The sequence below is a fragment of the Carcharodon carcharias genome, chromosome 12, assembly GCF_017639515.1.
Source record: "Carcharodon carcharias isolate sCarCar2 chromosome 12, sCarCar2.pri, whole genome shotgun sequence".
In the NCBI taxonomy this organism is placed as follows: Eukaryota; Metazoa; Chordata; class Chondrichthyes; order Lamniformes; family Lamnidae; genus Carcharodon; species Carcharodon carcharias.
The window spans coordinates 19,428,619-19,451,741 of record NC_054478.1 but is presented as its reverse complement, the minus strand read 5'-3'; the positions used below and the strand labels follow the sequence as shown (position 1 = coordinate 19,451,741).

The following is a 23,123-nucleotide window of genomic DNA, read 5'->3' as shown; positions in this document are numbered from 1 at the left end:
GTGAATTGTAACTAGAGAAAAACAAACTTGCATTTATTTAGTGACATATCAGCATGATCCCAAAGCACCTTGTATCTAAAGAATTACGTTTGAATTGTAGCTTTAATGATATATATAAATGCAGCAGCTAATTTGTGCAAACCAGTTCCTAGGAATCAGCAAATAAAAGGACTGGAAATTAATCTACTTTTAGTAGCTGATAAGATGCAGAAAAATTCTCTGTTCAAATGGTGCCATGAGATCTTCATCCACATCTAAACTAATGCACCAGACCTCAATTTAATGCCTTACCTGAAAATGGCAACTTTCACGATGTTGCACTCTCCTTTTTACTGCAGAATAGATTGTGTGCAAATCCTGGAGTGAGACTTGAAGCTGCAGTCTTCTGACTTTTCTGATAGCAGTTGATTTAGTTTTATTAGTTCCTCCTCCTATCTCTTGTGTTCTTGTGTACATTGTATAACAGCTTATAAAAAGATATATGCAAGTGACTTGCCTCAAAATGCATATTAATGTATTACATATTCATGTCATTAATTGTACAATGGCTTCATAATGTGTGTGAATGTAGGTGAACAATAACTTTGTGAAATATACATATATGTTTACTTGCAAGAGCAGTGCATTGCAATGTCCAGGCCTCCTGGCTTAACTATTTGCACTGGGAACAATGTACAGGACGTGGACAGAGAAGAGGGAGCTCAAATGCATAATTCTCTCGAATGATGAGTGTAGGTAGATAAAACAATAAAGATCAACAGCAAGAATAATAGTGGATACTTGGGTAAAGCAGGTGAGTAAGATAGTGCATTTGGTGATTGCTGTAGCAAAGAGCTGGAACAGACATGATAAACTAAATGGTCACTTTTGTGCTGTAAACCTCAATGGGTTTGGAGTTGAAGCAGTTTTTTAAAATCTTATTTTTGAGAGTTAATTTGGATGAGGGAAATATATTAGTTGTATAATAAAAATAAAATACTGCAGATGTTGGAAATCTGAAATAAAAACAAATTGATGAAAATGCTCACCAGGTCTAGCAACATCTGTCAAGAGAAACTGAGTTAACATTTCTAGTCCGATATGACTCTTTAGAACTTTACCAGTGGTCATGTTACTCTTCATTGTCAGAGGATGGGTTGCTTTAATGGGAGAGCAGTTTATACTGAGAATCTCTAAGGATGGGCTCCAGACTACTTAGAATTTCTCCAATTCTAGGTAGAATAACTGACTTCTAATGCCCCACATGTGTTTCAGCCATGTGGGGCAGTGGGGCTATATGTGCTATAGAGAAAAGGGATCATTTCAGAGCTGGTAGTGAGATTTTTGCTAACCTGCTAATTATAATGGTGGGATGAGGTGACAAGGGGACTTTATTCCTAGTTGACTGAACCAGCACTGAAGTTGATCCATTGTTATTAAAAGACCAGTCGTGACTTTAGCATTCTAATAGAACACTAGAATGGCTGGATTCGGGACCCCAACCAAAATGTGTTGTGGGTGTTGGTCTCGAACTCTTGAGGAATTGTATGGAGAGATTAAATTTGTGGGTCTTGTATAAACACGGTATGGGTGATATATTCTTGAGTTGGATTTGGTGTATTTTTCTGCAGGTGGTGATGTTTAAGATTTGACTCCATACCTCTTGCCAAGGAGAGAGAATGAAGGACTGTGCCAGAAGACTTGGATTTGGGCATTGGCTGAAATTTGTGAAGCCGAGTCCCTGTTTTAATTTTTGGTTTTATGTCATTGAAAGCTATTGAAGCATATTCCCAGCTTTGTTCTTGGCTCAAGGAACTTGGAGATGGGGAGTCCAGCTCATGGAATTGTCAACGGGAACTTTAATAAAGGGGACAGGAAGAATATTCATCTTGCATTCACCCTGTCCAGGAGAGATGTGAGCAAGTACAGTGTGCCATCTGGTTGGATTGACAAATGTGTTTTTTTTTAGGGGATGAAGGGTGGTCCTTTTTGTGGTGAGTATTTGAGGGCATGCCCTCTGCTTTGCTTTAGCTGTTGGTCAGTAAATTTAAATGATTTGTAGATTCAGGATTTTAAATACTGGATTTCAACAAATGGCTTATTCACATAGAGTATGCTGTTGCTCTGAGGCTGATTTTTAAAGAGCACCTACATTGATTGACTGGGATTATACTAGAGGGAAATAGCTTGGTCAGGGCAACTGTAATTGGAACTGCTATTAATCTTTATAGTCTTCGTGTGAATGAACAAATGTGCTATTCAACATTCAACAATATTGTCAATGCAAGAATCTATTTTACTTCAAGAGCCAAGTGCTTCCTTCCAACGTATCTGATCTCAGCCAGCCTGGCGGTAGCAGTGCTTATTTGGCCTCAGCACCTCTGGGCTACAGAGGGAAAAACAGTCAGGATTCCAACTCATGATCCATAGCAAGTGCCACGCACTGGAAAGCTATTACATTTGACTCCCACCAAAATGACTATACTCTTGTGCTCTTTCCTTTGTCTCCCTTTTTTTATTCAACCACAGAATCTCTGTTTAATTTGAGCCTTCAGCCATGTGTTTTCACCTATATAACACTGCCCAACTCTGCCCTTGCCTAACTGTTACTTCTGCTGAAACCCGTATTCATGCTCCTATCACCTCCAAACTCAACTTTCCTTCTGTCCTCAACTCAGACCTCCAAAGCATTGCCCTGCATCCACAATTCCCTTGCTTGTGTCCTGTGCTGCGCTACTTCATTTGCCTATTGCCCAAGTCGTGTCACCCTCCACCAGCTTCCTCTCTTCATACATTGAGCTTAGGTCCCTTGCTGTCTTTAAAAATCCCTCCATGGCCTTGCCTTGTATTATCTCTACAATCTTCTCCAGCCCTAGCTTGCATTCTCTGCTTGTCTGGTTCTGTCATATTGTGTTCACAGCCCATCCCCAACTTAAAATCAACTCTTAGCAGTCTTTTTTATGCACTGTAGAACTTTTTACCTTTTGCATTGTAGTATCTGTTCTCCATCTTTTTAATCCTTGCAAAAGAAGTGATGCATTCAGTTACTTCGCCTAATTTTTCTGCTCATTGTTCTCCTCGCCACTTTCTTTGGAAAGTATCCTGTCCTGTGGTATTTGCTATGTTAAAGTTGCTGTGGGCGCAAATTACTTTAGATCTGATGCTTTTGAAAACATTTCTATTTTAAGTAAATTTCTTCAAATCTATGTTTCTTTATATGTGATGTTTTCCATCTAAAAGTTGATTAGTTAATTAACTTGAGTTAATTAGGGGGAACTGAAGGGGCTGAATGACAGTGTTGCTGTGTGTTACTGTTAAGCTGAGATTTACAAAATTTAAACTGTTACAATTGAGGTTTATAAGATTGTTTCTTTTGGTTTATAAGATTACTGTATTTTGATACTGTAGCTTTAATGTAGGATAGATGAAAGAGGTCATGTGACCTGTGCTTGAGTCTGCCTGACAGTAAACCTGGGTGGTTTAGTTATTAGAATCAAAAGGACTTAGATTGTTTTGTTGAGAGGGAGATGCAAGGTATTTACATTTGGAGACAATGACAGCAGTTTTTAAAATCTACAATGAGTACACCCTGGGTCTCCCAAAGTCCCAGAAAGATGTTATCGGTATTGAGTTATAAATAGTTGTGTCGTAAACTATTTACTTCTGAGATGAAAGGAAGTTGGAATCAAAGGTAATTTATATTTCTAGTTGGATACAAAGCCAGCATGTTTCCAGTTGTCATGGAGAGGGTAGGGGAAGTCATTTTGAGATCAGGATGCAGGCTTCCCTATAATCCCAGGAATATCATTGACAGGCAACTGTTGCAGTTTTGTCTTGTGTGCTCTGCAGCCATTTGAGAGCGTGCAAAAGATAGAAGCAGCTAGGCCTCTACCTCAAGAAGAGAAAATGCTGACTATTATTCACTACACAGACCACAGGTAGGAACTCGTGCACAGATTGAAGACTGAGTTTGTGAGGAGTTACAGGAGGCTTGAAGATTTGTCTATCTTGGAGTTAGAGGAAGAAATCTGCAGTGTAATCTTCACAGTGAGGGAGTGTTCTGGGATTAGAGGTTACCTGGATGGAAAAATAAAAAGGAAGCAATCCATTGGAAGCTGGGAGAATCTGTGAACTGTTTGCAATAACTGTAATTCCCATGGAGAGTGTGATAAGTAACAAGGAACTGTTTATTTTTAAAGTATAACCTGCCTATAAAAGAGTGTTTAGTCAGAAATGTTTTTAGCCATTTGAAAGTGAAATTTTTAAAACTGGAAATCTTGATGTGTTCTTTCGGCTGTTAACTGGAATTTCAAATTTCTCTTTAAAGTTATCGGTCTCTATGGAGATCATAATACCTAATGCTACAACTCAGATGTGCTGCTCTATCTGAACAACAAAAGAAAGCTGGCCTTGTACCTTGTTAGTCTAAAGGAAAATTCAGAACCTATCTGCAACATTAAACTTTTGAGCTGTCTTCTGACCCCACCCATTGTAGTAATTGCCCATAAATTTATTATTGTACCTTACTTAAGTCATAATTACTTAAACAATAGAGTATTTGTCAATCACTTCAATCAGGTGTACCTTTCCAAAATAGTGACTTATTAAGCCACTTGCTGCTGATGCCCTGTCAATAAATGCAAGTGCTAAAATGACCCTTGTGTTGGGCTCCATTGCATGATTGCAGAGCTTAAAGATACAAGTGTTTTGTCAGCACTACTTGACCTGTTCTGTCAGGCACACAGGGCTGAAAGCATTGTAAGTTTAATTACACAGCAGAAGGATTTATAGTGCCTTTGTGAGTGAGTGAGTAATGGCTGTTGACGGCATAAGGGGGAAAATCATGCCTCTGGAACTGTCCTACTGGCTTATTGACCTGAACAGTTGTATTATTAACACAAAGCTCTGGTACATTTTCAGCTGAAGTAAGTAGTAATTATTGGTCCCTTTTATGCAGCCAATGCCTACAAAAACACTGGTTTCAGCAGCTACTCCGTTTTTATGTCAACAATTTAGTTTCTGCTTGTTCAGCATTACAAGGTTTTTAAAGAAAAAACACAGAATTCCTGGTCTTGTATTTTCCAATCCTAAGTAGTAGTGTTTTTGAGTTGAACTGTTGTTTGAGATCATTGTAAGCTGAAATGCATGGAAATGGATGGAATTGCAGAATTATGCTCTCGAAGCACTGATTTAAAAATCACATAATAAGAATAGTATTTTACTAATTCAATCAAATTCTGACACTGCAAAATTTAATTCTTTCATGGGATGTGCATGTCGCTAGCAAGGCCAGCATTTTGTTGCTCATCCCTAATTGCCCTTGAGAAGGTGGTGGTGAGCCTTGAACTGAAGTCCATCTGGCCTAGATACACTGTTACAATGTAGGCTGTTAGGGAGCTAGTTCCAGGATTTTGACCCAGCTACAGTGAAGGAATGGTAATATAGTCCTAAGTCTCAGGAGGTGTGGGGCTTGGAGGAGAACTTGAAGGTTGCGGTGTTCCCATGCATCTGAAACAGTGGTGGAAGTTGCTGTCAGAGGAGGCTTGGCGAGTTTCCTCCTTCAACAGTGCCTTCCAATCCACAACCCCTCCAACCGAGAAGGACGAGGGCAGCAGATGAGTGGGCTAAGAACCGTTACATGCATGCAGAAAATTTGTGGCCAGCCACAGTACTGTTCTACTATTTGTTCAAAACCTAAAGAATATCTGGTATCTGATCATAGCTCTGCCAATAAATGTTAAGAATTACCGTGAAGGTCTGCAGCTTGGAATGTCATATGGTCATTTGGAATGCTCCATTAAGATGATGCTGATGTCACAGAAATGAATTGTTAACTGCTTCTATGCAAATATGATGAGCTATTAAAGGGCTATAGGGTGATACATAGGTTAGTATGCAGATTTTAACTGTTGAATCATGAGTCCTCATATTAGGTAAGTGCCCTTTGGAATGAGTTTGTTGAAATTTGGCAGAGAGCCCATAACATAATACTGCAAGTAGAAAGTGACCAAGAAAGGCCACAGGACAGTTGGTGTGATTTGGAAGAAAAAACAGCACAGTAGCTGGAGCAGATTAGGGAAGCTTCGTCCAACATCTGACCTCAGTGATGTTTCATGTTGAATGGCATCCCCATAAATTATGCATTCTCTCAATTTCTGTGCATTTACACATGCACACATGTCCACAAATGAGGGAATGAGTGGTGAGTATTTTGAATGACAATTTAGAATCGAGTTGTTTGTCCATTCACCTCATCCTCAAATAGTCTTGAATCCTGGATTTTGGTGTCAAATATCAAAGGACCAGACAAATCGTCAACGTAACTCCTTGCTAAGGTGCCATTTGGCTTCACTTCTCATCATGTGTCTAGGAGTGAATTATGTCCAGGTTTGGCTTACTGAACTGTCTTGTATCACCCAATTTTGATTGCGTTTGTCTTACTGTCCATCAATTAGGATACCTGTTTTTGCATTTGTTCTTGAGATGTGAACTCAAGGCCAGCATTTATTGCCTATCCATAATTTCTCTTAAGGTAGTGGCACCATCGCCTTGAACTGCTGCAATCCATGTGGTGTAGTGTTAGGGAGGGAACTCATTTGGTGATGTTCCCAAGCATCTGCTGCCCTTGCCCTTCTAGAGGTTGCGGTTCAGGGATGTGCTGTCGAATGAGCTTTGGCGAGTTGCTGCAGTGCATCTTGTAGATGCTCTGCACGGCTGCCATTGTGTGTTGGTGATGTAAGGAGTGAATGTTTAATGTGATGGATTGGTTGCCAATCAAACTGGCTACTTTATGCTGGATGGTGTCAAGCTTCTTGAGTGGTGTTGGATATGTTGGATATGCACTCACTCAGCATTCAAGACTTGTGTCTCGTAGATGGTGGACAGGGTTTGGGGAGTTAGGAGATGAGTTACTCACTACAGAATTTCTAGCTTCTGGTTTGCTCTTGTAACCACAGTATTTATATGGCTGGGCCAGTTAAGTTTCTGGTCAACGGTAACACTTGGGGTAATGATGGTGAGTGAATTACCTTTTCTTGTCAAATCACCAAAGAAGTCAGACAACAGAGCATGAACTAATATGTATCTATTTCAAAACTACAATTATCACTACTTAAAATTAAACATTTGAGTGTATAAGTAATAGGAGAGATACATAGTAGTAGGAAGGGTCACTTAGCAAGAGGAAACAATAGTGCCTACGAAGGCAGCTCAGTGTAATTCAGCATTAACTGGATCACTGTTAGATGAATCTCTGATTTCAACTATAGTCTAGGATTATATTTCTTGAAAAACTGACATTAACAGCATTGGATAGCCAATTGGCTATATTAGAGTCTATTTGGTGGTCATCAGTGTTTCCAGAGTTTATACAATTTTGTCTTTATAGATGATAAATTTATCTGTTTGTTCCCTTTGATGTCATTGTTCACCAAAGTCAAGCTGATGAGCCGGCTTTGGTGGGGTTTTCAGTTGCACTTGAATTCTCGACTCTCACTGAATTCGCCTTATGCACTAGTGAATGTATCTGAGCTAGTTGGCTTAACTTCATCTGCCTGAACTTGTACAATTAAGTGACATGCTTAAGTTTTACTCTAGCTGGCTTGTATGCTCTCTTGTTTTCTGTCGTAAATATACCTTGTATTTGTAGTCATATGAAAATATAAATCCTTTCAGTTTAATTGGCTTCAGAAGCTATCACGGCTATATAGTTAGTTTTGATTTCCTGGTATTCAGTTTAACTATCAATGCCATTCTGTTTCCAAGCACTACTGAGTGATTAAGCATAAATAGGCTCAATTTTACTTGCTATCTATTTTGATTAATGTGACATTCTTTATTTTTTTTAGAGATTTTATGTGTGTGCATGTGTGTATGTTACATATATGTAAATGAAATTTTGTCTGTATGAAACTAATATCAGGAATTGTAAGAGTTTTCAATGTCCTGTTTAATCCTCCAAAATAGTTTTATTTGGTTTGGGGAAAGGAGCATGAGGGTAACTGTAATTACCTAAGGGTTCTGAAGGAATAATTTGTGTCAAATATCAGTTCAGTTCCTATGATGGTCACTTATTTCGGAAAACCTTATGGTTGTGATAGCCATTTCTTTAAATAGCATTTTGCCAACGATAAAAGTACTAGCACTTACGAAAAATAAATAATTATTGAATAATTCCTGCAATGGGAGGATTGGAATAGGCCCTCAGCTGCATTTGGATACGTGGGCAATTCTAGTTGTGCAAAGAAGAAAGCTGAAATTAGCAAGACTACATGTGAAGTTGATATATATCAAGGCTTTTATTGATTCAGCAGCTGTGAAAAAGATATGTGAAACTATGGCCTGAATTTTGCAGGTAGTGACAAATGAACAGCACTTAAACAACCCATATACTTTTAGTGGGCTTTTCTGTGACAAATTATGAGAGAGAGCCATTTCAGTGCAAGCTTCCCGTACAGAGAATATTGGATCTCTGTAAACAGAGCAAGTGACAGTGTGTGCCCTTAACCAATTGGATTGAAGAATCCTTCTTAAGAAATGCATACTCTAAACCAATGTGTAAGTTAAAATATTTAATTACAACAAAATGGGGAAAGGAAAATGGGATTGAGAGAGGGGGATAAGAGTCAAAGATAAAGTAAAATTATTTTTTAATTTTAAAATATCTCCAACAATTAAAACCTGAAGGAATCCGACATTAACATTTGTAAAAGTATATTTTCAGTAATAGAGAGGTGGTTTGGCAATAATTAAGACTTAGCACACTGTTGTCCATTCAAATGCAAGTTAATTTTTAAACCCCAATGTTTTATAATGTGTTTAGTTCATAACAAGTGGGTGAGTACTGTAATTTCACTCCCTCCGTGTGTTTGAATGCCGAGTCTCTGGGGAAGGTACTTGTGCGGCAAAGTTCGAGAAGCAGCAAGCACCTGTCGATTCTGATCCAATTTTCTAGCACGTGGCCTGTAGCCCTGTATGCTATGGCGTTTCAAATGCTCATCTGAATACTTCTTAAATGTTGTGAGGGTTCCTGCCTCTACCACCCCTTCACCCCTCTGGTTAAAAAATCTTCCTTCAAGTCCCCTCTAAACCTACTGCCCTTTACCTTAAATCCATGCCCCCTGGTTATTGACACTTCTGCTAAGGGGAAAAGGTTTTTTCCTATCTACCTTCTCTGTGCCCCTCCTAATTTTGTATACCTCTCTCAGGTCCCCTCTCGGCCCTTTCTGCTCTAGGGAAAGCAACCCTAGCATATCCAGCCTTTCTTCATAGCTGAAATGCTCCAGCCCTAGCAACATCTGCTGAATCTCCCCTGCACCCTCTCCAGTGCAATCACATCCTTCCTATAGTGTGGTGATTAGAACTGCACAAAGTACTCCACCTGTGGCCTAACTAGTGTTTTATACAGCTCCAACATAACCTCTCTGCTCTTACACTCTATACCTCGGCTAATAAAGGCAAGTATCCTATATGCCTCCTTAACCACTTTAGATCCCTGAAGGCAGCAGCATAGGTAGCTATGGACATGTACATCAAGGTCCCTCTGATTCTCTACATCCTAGGGTCCTACCATTCATTGTGTATTCCCTTGCCGTGTTAGTCCTCCCAAATTGCATCACCCCACACTTTTCTGCATTAAATTCCATTTGCCACTGCTCTGCCCATTTTACCAACCCATCTATATCGTCCTGTAATCTAAGGCTTTCCTCCTCACTATTTATGACACCACCAATTTTCATGTCATCTACGAACTTACTGATCAAACCTGCTATATTCACGTCTAAATCATTAATGTACACTACAAACAGCAAGGGTCCCAACATCGATCCCTGCGGTACACCACTCGTTACAGGCTTCCAATTGCAAAAACAACATTCGACTATCACCGTCTGCCTCCTGCCACTAAGCCAATTTTGGATCCAATTTGCCCTGGATCCCATGGACTCTTACCATCTTGACCATTCTCCCATGGGGTACCTTGCCAAAAGCCTTACTGAAGCCCATGTGTACTACATCAATTGCACTACCCTTATCTACACAACTAATCACCTCCTCGAAAAACTCAGTCAGATTTGTTAGACATGATCTCCCCCGACAAAGTTATGCTAACTATCCCTGCTTCTCCAAGAGATCATCAATCCTGTCCCTCAGAATTTTTTCCAATAGTTTCCCTACCACTGTTACACCCACTGGCCTGTAATTACCTGGTTTATCCCTAATACCCTTGTTGAATAATGATACCACATTCGCTGTCCTCCAGTTCTCTGACACCTCTCCTGTGGCCAGAGAGGATTTGAAAATTAGTCTCAGAGCCCCTGCAATCTCCCTTGTCTCATAGAGCAGCCTGGGATACATCTTATCTGGGCCTGGGATTTATCCACTTTTAAGCCTGCTAAAACCACTAATACCTCCTCCCTTCCAATGCTAATTTGTTCAAGTATATCACAGTCCCCCTCCCTGATTTGTACACCTACATCGTCCTTCTCCATAATGAACACAGACGAAAAATAATCATTTAAAACCACACCTACGTCCCCTGGCTCCATGTACAAATTGCCACTTTGGTCCCTAATGGGCCCTACTCTTTCTGTGGTTATCCTCTTGCCCTTAATATATTTATAAAATGCCTTGGGATTTTCCTTTATCTTGTCCGCCAGCATTTTTTTCATGCCCCTCTTCGCTCTCCTAATTTTTTAAGTACCCCCCCTACACTTTCTATACTCCACTAGGGCTTCCACTCTTTTCAGCCCTCTATATCTGCCATAAGTCTCCTTTTTTTCCCTTATCCAATCCTCTATATCCCTTGACATCCAGGGTTCCCTGGAGTTGTTGGTCCTACCCTTGACCTTTACAGGAACATGTTGACCCTGAATTCTCTTTATTTCTTTTTGAATGACTCCCACTGGTCTGGTGTAGACTTTCCTACAAGTAGCTGCTCTCAGTCCACTTTGGTCAGATCCTCTCTTATGGAGATCGGCCTTCCCCCAGTTCAGGACCTTTATTTCTTTTCCATAATTACCTTAAATCTTAGAGTTATGGTCACTATCCCCGAAATCCTCCCCCACTGACACTTCTACCACTTGCTTGGCTTCATTTCGTAAGATTTGGTCCAGTAACAGCCCTTCTCTTGTAGGACTTTCTATGTGCTGGCTCAAAAAGCTCTCCTGGCTATGCTTTAAGAATTCAGCCCCCTCTAAGCCTTTCACACTAAGATTATCCCAGTTAATACTGGGGAAGTTGAAATCCCCTACTATTATTATGCTATAATTTTTAAACTTTTCTCTCTCTTCCCCCCCTGACTGTTTGGAGGTTTATGGTATATTCCCAGCAAAGCGATTGTTTGTTTTTTAAGTTCTACTTATATGGCCTTATTTGAGGAACCTTCGAAGATACCATCCTTCCTTACTGCAGTAATTGACCACCCCCCTCCCCGTCATGCCTGATGATTTTATACCCTGGAATATTGAGCTGCCAATCCTGCCCTTCCCTCAACTATGTCTCTGTGATAGCAACAATATCTTATTCCCAGTATTAATCAACGCCCTCAATTCACCTGCCTTACTTGTAGGACTCCTTGCATTACAATGATGTAATCCAGCCTTGCATTGTTCCCTTGTTCCTTAACAGGTCTATATTTGCCCTGCCTTCTAGACTGACTTAATTTATCTTCTATTTTTGGCTGTGCATCACCCCATACTGTACCTCATCCCCCTGCCAAATTAGTTTACACCTCCCCGCTAGGATATTGATCCTGTTCGGATTCAGGTGCAACCAGTCCAACTTGTATAGGCATCAAATTGGCAGAAACAGTGATCCAGGAAGCTAAAGCCCTCCCTCCTGCACCATCTTTTCAGACACACATTCATCCCCTCTATCCTCCTATTCCTATACTCACTAGCATGTGGCACAGGGAGTAATCCAGAGATTACAACCTTTTGAGATCCTCTTTAATATGCTACCTAGCTCCCTAAATTCTTGTTGCAGGACCTCATCCCCCTTTCTGCCTATGTTGCTGGTACCAGTGTGAACCATGACCTCTGACTGTTCGCCCTCCCCCTTCAGAATGCCCTGCAGCCGTTCTGTGACATCCTTGACCCTGGCACCAGGGTCAACACACCATCCTGGAGTCATGTCTATGGCCACAGAAGCGCCTGTCTGCAGCCCTCACTATTGAGCCTCCTACCGCTATTGTGGATGCACTGCTGTCTCTCCAACTGACGCTCAATTTCTGAAACCTATTGGTCAAGCCAGTGGCACTTCCTGCGCATGTGGTCATCCAGACTGCAAGGAGTGTCTAAGAATTCCCACATGCAGGCCGTACAACCCACGGGACTAAGCTCCCTTGCCATACTTTTTGTTTGCTTTTAATTAAAAGATTATTTCCTTAAATTTAAGCCAAGTAGAAAACTATTTATATTTTCTTTAAAAAAAATTGCTGAGACTCTTACCTTCTGTAATGTTGCTTTAAAGTGGGGAAAAAACAACTTAACCCACCACCTACTAATCTGCTCTCTCCCTTGTCTTGACGTCACTCCTTTCGAATTCCAGTGCCGCCAAGTGTCTGGGTGAGAACTGGCTCCCTCACAGGTGAACTCCACTCTGCTCTTTATAAAGCCACTCCGCTGCCTTACAGGTAAACTCCCGCTCTTTATACAGTCGCTCCGCTCCCACTCTATACAGTCGCTTTGCTCCTCTCCACTGTTTATACAATCACTCCGCTCCCACTCTATACATAGTCGCTTTGCTCCTCTCCACTGTTTATACAGTCGCTCCGCTCCCACTCTATACATAATCGCTTTGCTCCTCTCCACCGTTTATACAGCCGCTCCGTTCTCACTCTTTTTTGTTGTTTAACCTTTATTTATTTAATTTCCCCCTATCCTTAAGTTACTAATTTAATAATAATCAAGTTATAGTTACTCAGCTGCTAATTTAACTCTAAAACAAAGCTAAAATACAGTCACCTGTTTGCTCTCCTGCGACGTCACTTTGTTTCTTCAGTGTTGGTTTGAATCGCTGTTTTAAACTGAGAGAATCCTGGCTCTCCTCTCGCTGCTTTAAACCGTGAGAATCCCGGCTCTCCTCTCGCTGCTTTAAACCGTGAGAATCCCGGCTCTCCTCTCGCTGCTTTAAACCGTGAGAATCCCGGCTCTCCTCTCGCTGCTTTAAACCGTGAGAATCCCGGCTCTCCTCTCGCTGCTTTAAACCGTGAGAATCCCGGCTCTCCTCTCGCTGCTTTAAACCGTGAGAATCCCGGCTCTCCTCTCGCTGTTTTAAACCGTGAGAATCCCGGCTCTCCTCTCGCTGCTTTAAACCGTGAGAATCCCGGCTCTCCTCTCGCTGCTTTAAACCGTGAGAATCCCGGCTCTCCTCTCGCTGCTTTAAACCGTGAGAATCCCGGCTCTCCTCTCGCTGCTTTAAACCGTGAGAATCCCGGCTCTCCTCTCGCTGCTTTAAACCGTGAGAATCCCGGCTCTCCTCTCGCTGCTTTAAACCGTGAGAATCCCGGCTCTCCTCTCGCTGTTTTAAACCGTGAGAATCCCGGCTCTCCTCTCGCTGCTTTAAACCGTGAGAATCCCGGCTCTCCTCTCGCTGCTTTAAACCGTGAGAATCCCGGCTCTCCTCTCGCTGCTTTAAACTGTGAGAATCCCGGCTCTCCTCTCGCTGCTTTAAACCGTGAGAATCCCGGCTCTCCTCTTGCTGCTTTAAACCGTGAGAATCCCGGCTCTCCACAGTAACTCTAAAATACCTCCTTTCACTTTCATCTCCGGTTCCATTGTCTTCGCACCCCTTTGAAACTCAAATCCTCTGAAAATAGAAAATCTTTTATGCCTCTATCTTGTCTTTGCTTTTGGGTCAATAAAATATAATATCCCCACTACTAATTACCTATGGAACTCCTGCAAATTGCAAACATGTTCTTTGTGACCTCTGAATCCCCTTTGATATTCAAACAAACTCACAACTTGCCTAAAAATGCAAATGTTGGATCTAATCTATTTACTTGTGCGTCAAACTTAACACTTCTATCCTTTTCATGTTTTAACCCCCCCCACCCCAGACAACCTGACTGCTGTCAATCTCTTGCCCAGCTTAATTAAATCTCACACCTAACCTTCTTTACAGAGTAACGCAATATTCCCCAAAAATATTTTTAAAAAACACCCATTCTCAAAGTAAGCAGTTCGATCCTGGGGATTTGTCAGATTTTAGTCCCTTGAGTTTCTCCTGCACTCTTTCTCTGATGCTATTACCTTGATTTTCTCACTGTTATTAGTCCCCAGGTTATGCTTGATTTTTGGTATGTAACATGCCTTTTACTGTGAAGGCCGACGCACGATATTTGTTCAGTGCCTCGACCTAATTGGCTGTGGGTGGGAGGTGGTAGGGCACATTCAGCATGGAAGTCATTGCTGAATACTTGTGAAAGTGAATGGAATGCCATCTAACAAATTTGCAAATTTGTGACTGTCCTATCTGTAGCACTTATGACTTTATTGGTTTCTCATTAAATGTCGTATTTGGCTTAGGGTGCTCTGTGCATTCTGTTGTTTTTATGTGGAGATTGCTTGTATCTTTATGCTGTTCATTTTTCATTATAATTGTATTTTTTTCTTTTTCCAGGTTCAGTGAAGATGTTTCTTTCCTATTCTTCCTTCTATTGCACAGCTTCTGTTGAGTTTGCCAGTGTTGTGAATAAAATGGCAGTTCATGGCTGCACTCAAGACTGAGGATTGTTCTACAGACCCCAGTTACAAAAACAGCCACAAGACTTCACTGAACTCTAGTTCAAAACCCTTCTATTCTGTTCAACTACTGGAGGGTAGGCCAGCTTATTCTGTTTCCCAGCATCCACTATGGGAATGGGATGGCTATAATGTGATTGTACCTGTAAGGAAACAAAATACTTGCTCAGGAACGTCTCAGCATGTTGGTTGTCACCCGTATCCTTCTCTGCCTGGAGGTAATGGCAAATCAATACCGTCGAGTACCCACACTGGTTGTCGTTCAAATGTTTTGATCAGTCCTTTTGAAAACATACCCATTCATAATCAAAATGGCCATGGCTATAGATCTTACCAGAGACTTGAGTCCCTGGGTTCACGGTTTAGTAGACTAGGAAGTAAAGCTACAGCGTCAAATTCAGAATTCATTAATTACTTTATCCCCTCTCTCCCCTCTAGAGCAATCTCTTGTGAAAACCTGATGAAACCCAACGGTGCCATTACCCCAGTTTCTCAGCACTGTGGTTCTCGTAGTGCAGGTTATGAAACTTTGCTCTTGGGCAGAAAAAGCCTGAGCCATGCAGGTAAACCTACCTCACTATATTGCAAACCTTTGCTGAACACAAATGCGTTCATGAGATCCACCAGTGCCAAAGTGCCTATGCACCAGAAATGGGACAAGACTGTCAAGCCTACAACTTTAAATGGAAACAATGAGTTTGGAGACTCAGAAAATGCAGCTAAATACAATGGCAGCAGTGCTAGGGCTATCTCTGGAAATGCTGTTAATGTTAGCACAGACCTTAAAATCGAGCGACCTTTTCATCAGAATGAACATTTCCATGGTAACTTGAAGAGTGCTATCAAGCTAACGAAGAACAATGTTGGCGATCCAGAACTAACGTTTACAGAAGCTACAAAAAAATTAGCGGAAGACCGCATTCTGAAAAATCATGCGTATGAGCGATGTGTGACATTTTCAAAAGAAACGGAAATTTTACCTTCCCAAGGCTTCCATTTTCAGAATGGTCCCTTTAGCAGTGCTGCAGGATTGCTGAAAAGAGCTGTGCCAAATCTCATTCAGGAGAAGAATAATTTCCAGGCAGTCTTAAAAGCTGAGCGGATTTGTACCAATGCATATTTGGAGCCTGCAGCTAAAGAGAACAGTGCAAGTAAAGAAAATGTCAATGCTCATACTAACAAAACTCCTATTGGCATTTTATCCACCAATGTGCACATCCAGAACAATAGCCCAGTCAGTTTTATGGGATCCCCTCTCTTGCACCATGAGCCTGACCAAACCAAGAAACTGATCTCTGTTTCTGTCCCTAAAACAAATGTTGGCTCAGTCACACTACAGATAGCTGCCATGCAGCTCAAGTGTGCAGATAAGATTGAAAAAGCTCTGGAAAAGCCCAAGAATGAGACCGGCTCTCAAGACTCGGAGTAAGTATTCTTTCAGTATTTCCCACCATGTATTTGTGTTGTCAGTATCCCATCAAATATGAAGTTAAGCTGTTGCAAAGAACTGATTAACGTGTAAAAATGTGGTTGGGAGGTTGGGGAAGTGATGGTTTGGTGAACAAACTATCTGGAATGAGTTGCTGAGCCTAATGTTTGTTGCTTAGTTCTCAAGCCATTAGGGATGCTAGCATACTTTGGAATGATTGCCTGTATTTCTGCTGGCTTTAATTATCGTGCACTTCTCCTTTAACTCCACTTTCTAACTTAAGTAAGCGTTTCCATGTGTTTCTTGCATATCACACTTGTAAGCATTGCAGCACATTTTCAACTTAACTTTGCATTAAGCTCCAGTCCTTTTTGAAAGTGCCATTTGAGTTTGTATATTCATCTTATCTAGCTGCTCATGATCTGTAAATTTTCAAAATGTTTGTGTATTTTGTGCCCACTTGGCTATAGTAACAACCTAGTGCTTCTCTCAAATTTAGTAGAATGTGTACTGGTTTGTTTTCTCCTGGAGAACTCTAGGAAACCTAGGTGAATGGCCAAACCCTGGAGTGCAGTACCCTAACAAAGTTGATAAGTGACACTTCCATTCCCTTCCTTGACCTCTCTCTCAATTTTTGGTGATAGACTATTCACCAATATTCATTACAAGCCCACCGACTCCCACAGCTACCTCGACTACAACTCCTCACACCCTGCTTCCTGTAAGGACTCCATCCCATTCTCTCAGTTCCTTCGCCTCCGTCGCATCTGTTCCAATGATGCCACTTTCCAAAACAGTTCTTCTGACGTGTCTTCCTTATTCCTTAACTGAGGTTTTCCATCCACGGTGGTTGACAGGGCCCTCATCCATCTGGCCTATCTCCTGCGCATCTGACCTCACCTTCCTCTCCTTCCCAGAACCATGATAGGGTCCTCCTTGTCCTCACTTATCACTCCACCAGCCTCTGCATTCAAAGGATCATCCTCCACCATTTCCACCAACTCCAGCATGATGCCACAACCAAACACATCTTCCCTTCACCCCCGTCGGCATTACATAGGGGCCGTTCCCTCCGGTCTGACCACAAGCACGACCCAGACCTTCCTGTCACTTGCCATTTCAACACACCCTGCTGTCATGCCCACATGTCCGTCCTTGGCCTGCTGCAATGTTCCAGTGAAGCTCAATGTAAACTGGAGGAACAGCACCTCATCTTCCAACTAGGCACTTTGCAGCCTTCCGGACTCAACATTGAGTTCAAGAACTTCAGATCATGAACTCTCTCCTCTGTCCTCACCCCCTTTTTTTTCTAATAATTAGTTATTATATTTTTTATATATATTTTTTAAAAAAAATTATTTCCATCCATTGTTTTATCTCCACCTTTTTAGCCTATTTCGATCCCTTCACCCCCCCCCACTAGGGCCATCTGTCAAATTGCTCATCCTGCTTTCTACCCTTCATGTCACCATTATTACATTCTTTAGCTAACCCCTTTGTCCTTTTGTTTATGGCATCTTTGGCAATCTCTCCTTTGCTCCTATCACTGGCCCTCTATCCAGCTCCATCTGTCCCACCCCCCTTAAGCAGCTTATATTTCACCATATTTCTATTCCTCTTTAGCTCTGAAGAGCCATACGGACTCGAAACGTTAACTCTGTCTTCTTCTCCACAGATGCTGTCAGACCTGCTGAGTTTTTACATCAATTTTTGTTTTCGTTTTTTCAGATTTCCAGCATCTGCAGTATTTTGCTTTTATTTTTGATAAGTGAGAAGTTGGGTGCAGGGAAATGGGATGTGGGGGATGGGAAGGGAAAGTAATCAAGGTGTAATGTGAACATTTCATCAGTTTTTATAGATACACTATGATAGATATTGGGCGGAGAGTTTTCTAGCATGTGCCCACTTGCAGATGGAAAAACAATCAACAGGAAACTGCCTCTGTACACTCATGTCAATTTATGAATATCTGAGGGTGAATATAAATAATGAAATCAGTACAAACATCTTTTGCTAAAACTGCAAGAGCAAAAATGTAGCTGTTTATATTATTGAGCCTCTGGATGGCATTACTTTCTTGGAATCACCACCAGGCATCAGTTGTTCTCCACTGCAACATGCTTATTATAAACAACTAGTCTGCTCGAAGATACAATAGTGACAGAAATATCCGCATTCTTCTTTCAACTGTTAATGGTTGGCATGCTCTACGTTAACTACTCTCTAATATTCAGAGATGTTGGCTGTCGTTGCTTGCACTTTGGTTCCACAGATGCCGGCTGCCCTCTGGTTCCTTAACTGACCTGCTGAGCGCAGTGGACTTCACAGATGTGCTTGATCCTTTCCTCACTCGCCATCCATGAATTTGCTTCCTGTAGTGATATAGAACAAGAAGCCTGACCAATTTACCTCACTCCAGCTTGGAGGTAACATATCCAGTACTAACCCCCTGCTGAGATGAACTCGGCACATCAGGCTCCTGCTAGTGTGTGTCTGCTGTGTGAAAGCAAGATCAAGCTTAGTTGTGATACACCAGCCTTCTTCCAAACCTCCCTGTATTAGTACATACAGGAAAGGTACACTGAAACTGTGCCTGTTGTTTTGTTCTGGCCATAGAAATTAATCCGACCTCTGAAGTGAAAAACTCTTTAAAATTAAACTTGTAATTTCTTCCCATGAGTAGACACAAAGTGTTTGTTTCTCTACAAAACAAAGCAAAAGCTTGCAGATGTTGGAAATCTGAAGTAAAAACAGAGAATGCTAAATGGTCTGGCAGCAACCGTTTGTTTTTCTAGTTTTGGGTTCATATTAGCAACTGTGAGGCTCCCCAGGTCGCTCAGCGTGTTTAGTGAATAGCAGAGTTGTTCAGGCTGGCAGTTTGCTATTCAGTCCTCAATCTGTGCTGATCTCAGCTGGGCATTACAGTAACCTCAGTACCTCAACTTAGAGAGGGGAGAAAATCATCCAAGATTACCACTCCCAGTCACAGTGCATCAAACTGATCACTCAAGTGTGTCTGCTGCAAAAGACCATGGTCCTGAACCTTGTGGAGTGACAAGCAGAGCCAGATTTCCACTCTGTTCCTAGTTTCTTACCTTCAAATCCAGCCACTCCTTTCTCACCTGAACTTCAAGCTTTACAGTACTAGCAGGTAGGTTTAAAGGTTCAGCCACTTTGAGAAACCAGGGAGAAGATAAGTTCGTAAGGTAAATTGGTATGATTGGGAGGGGGTGCTGGAGATCAGGTGTTTAGGGGGGCATCCAGTGGGGGATGGGGATGGGGGTATATGATTGGGGGGATGGATGGGGAGTCTTATCGGGTTTTGGGGGGTGCTGGTGGTGGGTGGGTGAGAGAGCGGGTGGCGTTGTGGTCAATGCTATAGTTACCCAGGAGTTAGAAGAGCTTTTAATTTTACTAACTTTTCCTGGGTGACTATTCTGGTAAGACAGTCGGAATCATCTGAAGTTTGAGATTTATATTGTACTTTCAATGGTTCCAATTACAGGCAGGTGCCCAACAGAGGTTTGAACCTCCCAGGCAATTGCTGTGCCGCCCTTACTGGGGACTTCCAGGGGAGTGGGGTGGTTCCCCAGTGCTTATTTGGGGCTCCCCAACCCCGTCAATTACAATGCCTTGAAGCTCAGAAGCTATGGGCCCAAAATCAGCCTCGACTACAATGCTTTCTCCTCTCCCTTCCCTGCAGTCAAACAGCCTGTCAAGAGAACTGGCTCATACTTGGGTAAAAGGATGGAGGGTATCCATCACAAGTTAATTTCTCATAGGGAAGAGGAAAATAAAGTTTATAGAGACAATTTGAAGCTGTTGGATACCAAGTCAAGCACTTAGAATTGTTCTAAAAATATACCTGAAAATCAACTGGCGAATGCCATATTGAACCAGCACGACAGATCTATTTCCCATCGCAAACTTTCTTCTGTTAATCTGGTTTGAATTGAAACTGGGGACCCAATATGAAAGGAGCACACACTTAAAGCAGTGTACACCTGCCCCTGAAGCATTTTGTTTGCATTGCCAAAGCAGACCCTTTGAGAGAAAATTGTATGCTCTTACCAAAATGTGAGCATGCACATTTACCCTGCATTTTTCTACATGAATTCCTTATCTCAGCTATGCTATTCAGGTGAGAACCAAATGCAATAAGCGATTCTCCTCCTGTACTGTCCCTGCCTTATTAAAAAATATCAAACCGAAACAAGACTGCTATTTGTGCAATTGCTACTGGCCAACTACTGAGATTCCCCCTTGTTTGTTTTAGAAAATAGGTGGAGAAGATGTAGTTTTTAAAAGAAATAGTTAGTGCTATTTAAACTCAAACTGCAGTGCTCTGATGCAGGCTATCTAAACCATGCTCTGATCCTTAACAGGCCAGACGCTGATGAGGAAGAGTTTGCAGATGAACTGGAGGACACCAGCAGCCAGGAGTGTGATGGTAAATTCAGTGCATCATGTCCTTCAGTAGTGTTTTTTTTTATCTTTGGGTTCCTCCTCTGTCCTGAAAGGACCAGAGACCATAAGAGCAGAAATTAGGCCATTTGGCCTATCGAGTCTTCTCCGCCATTCAGTCATGACTGATAAGTTTCTCAACCCCATTCTCCCGCCTTCTCCCCATAACCTTTGATCCCCATACCAATCAAGAACCTATCTATCTCAGTCTTAAATACACTCAATGACCTGGCCTCCACAGCCCTCTGTGGCAATGAATTCCATAGATTCACCACTCTCTGGCTAAACAAGTTTCTCCTCATCTTTGTTCTAAAAGGTCTTCCCTTTACTCTGAGGCTGTGTCCTCGGGTCCTAGTCTCTCCTACTAATGGAAACATCTTCCCCACGTCCACTCTATCCAGGCCTTTCAGTATTCTGTAAGTTTCAATCAGATCCCCCCTCATCCTTCTAAACTCCATCGAGTATAGACCCAGAGTCATCAAACATTTCTCATATGTTAAGCCTTTCATTCCTGGTATCGTTCTCGTGAACCTCCTCTGGACCCTCTCCAGGGCCAGAACGTCCTTCCTGAGATATGGGGCCCAAAATTGCTCACAATATTCTAAATGTGGTCTGACCAGAGCCTTATAAAGCCTCAGCAGCACATCCCTGCTTTTATATTCTAGTCCTCTGAAAATAAATGCCAACATTGCATTTGCCTTCCTAATTACCAACTCAACCTGCAAGTTAACCTTAAGAGAATCCTGGACTAGGACTCCCAAGTCCCTTTGCACTCCAGATTTCTGAATTCTCTCCCCATTTAGAAAATAGTCTGTGCCTCTATTCTTCCTACAAAAGTGCATGACCTCACACTTCCCCACTTCTTTGCCCATTCTCCTAACCTGTCCAAATCCTTCTGCAGCCACCCCACCTCCTCAGTACTACCTGTCCATCCACCTATCTTTGTATCATCTGCAAACATAGACAGGATGCCCTCAGTTTCTTCACCTAGATCATTAATGTATAAAGTGAAAAGTTGCGGTCCCAACACTGACCCTTGCGGAACTCCACTAGTCACCGGCCGCCATCCTGAGAAGGACCCCCTTATCCCCACTCTCTGCCTCCTACCAGACAGCCAATCTTCTATCCATGCTAGTACTTTCCTCTAAAACCATGGGCTGTTATCTTACTGAGCAGCCTCCTGTGTGGCACCTTGTCAGAGGCCTTCTGGAAGTCCAAGTAGAAAACATCCATTGGCTCTCCTTTGTCTAACCTACTTGTTACCTCCTCAAAGAATTCTAACAGATTTGTCAGGCATGACCTCCCCTTGATGAAACCATGTTGACTTTGCCCTATTTTACCATGCACTTCCAAGTATTCTGAAATCTCATCCTTAATAATGAACTCTAAAATCTTACCAACGACTAAGGTCAGGCTAATTGGCCTGTAATTTCCCATCTTTTGCCTCACTCCCTTCTTAAACAGGGGGGGTTACATTAGCGATTTTCCAGTCCTCTGGGACCCTCCCTGACTCGAGTGATTCCTGAAAGATCACCACTAACGCCTCCACTATCTCCTTCAGAACTCTGGGGTGTAATCCATCTGGTCCAGGTGATTTATCCACCTTCAGACCTTTCAGTTTTCCTAGCACCTTCCCCTTGGTAATGGCCACCATACTCACCTCTGCACCCCCCCCCCCCCCGACTCTCTTGAACTTTGGGGATGTTACTCGTGCCTTCCACCATGAAGACTGACACAAAGTACCTATTCAGTTCCTCCGCCATTTCTTTGTTCCCCACCACTACTTCTCCAATGTCATTTTCCAGTGGCCCAATGTCCATTTTTGCCTCTCTCTCACCCTTTATATATATATCTAAAAAAAACTCTTGCAATCTTCTTTTATATTACTAGCTAGTTTACCCTCATATTTAATCTCCCTCCTTATTTCTTTTTTAGTTGTCCTCTGTTGGTCTTTGTATGCTTCCCAATTCCCTGGTTTCCCACTGACCTTCGCCACATTATATGCTTTCTCTTTAGCTTTTATTCTGTCCCTGACTTCCCTTGTCAGCCATGGTTGCCTTGTCCTCCCTTTAGTATGCTTCTTCTTCCTATGGATGAATTTTTGCTGTGTCTCCCAAATTACTCCCAGAAACTCCTGCCATTGCTGTTCCACTGTCTTTCCTGCTAGGCTCATCTCCCTGTCAATTCTGGCCAACGCCTCCCTCATGCCTCTGTAGTTGCCTTTATTCAACTGTAATACAGTTACATCTGATTCCAGCTTTTTCTTCTCAAATTGCAGGGTAAATTCTATCATAGTATAGTCACTTCCTCCTAAGGGTTCCTTCACCTTAAGCTCCCTTAAGCTGCCTCATTACACATCACTAAATCTAGAATTGCCTGTTCCCTAGTCGACTCTACCACAAACTGCTCCAAAAAGCCATCTCGTAGACATACCACAAATTCCTTTTCTTGGGATCCACTACCAGCCTGATTTTCCCAGTCTACCTGTATATTGAAATCCCTCATGA

At 42.0% G+C, this 23,123-nt stretch overlaps 1 protein-coding gene across 5 annotated transcripts in view; it reads left to right on the top strand.

The window, feature by feature from the left end:
- The window catches only part of ttll4 (tubulin tyrosine ligase-like family, member 4), an 85,901-nt gene that overhangs the window by 4,811 nt on the left and 57,967 nt on the right, over nucleotides 1-23,123 (top strand). For 2 of the 5 annotated variants that reach the window (XR_005944610.1, XM_041201430.1), the window contains exons 2-3: nucleotides 14,602-16,148; nucleotides 20,538-20,602. Coding sequence is in view for 4 of the 5 variants with exons in the window: in XM_041201430.1 (XP_041057364.1) it covers nucleotides 14,689-16,148; nucleotides 20,538-20,602 (1,525 nt within the window). In the remaining variant the exon portion in view is untranslated. Of the gene's footprint in view, nucleotides 1-12,523; nucleotides 12,611-14,601; nucleotides 16,149-20,537; nucleotides 20,603-23,123 lie in introns of those variants that run through there. The other 3 variants (XM_041201431.1, XM_041201432.1, XM_041201433.1) reach the window with 3 other exon arrangements.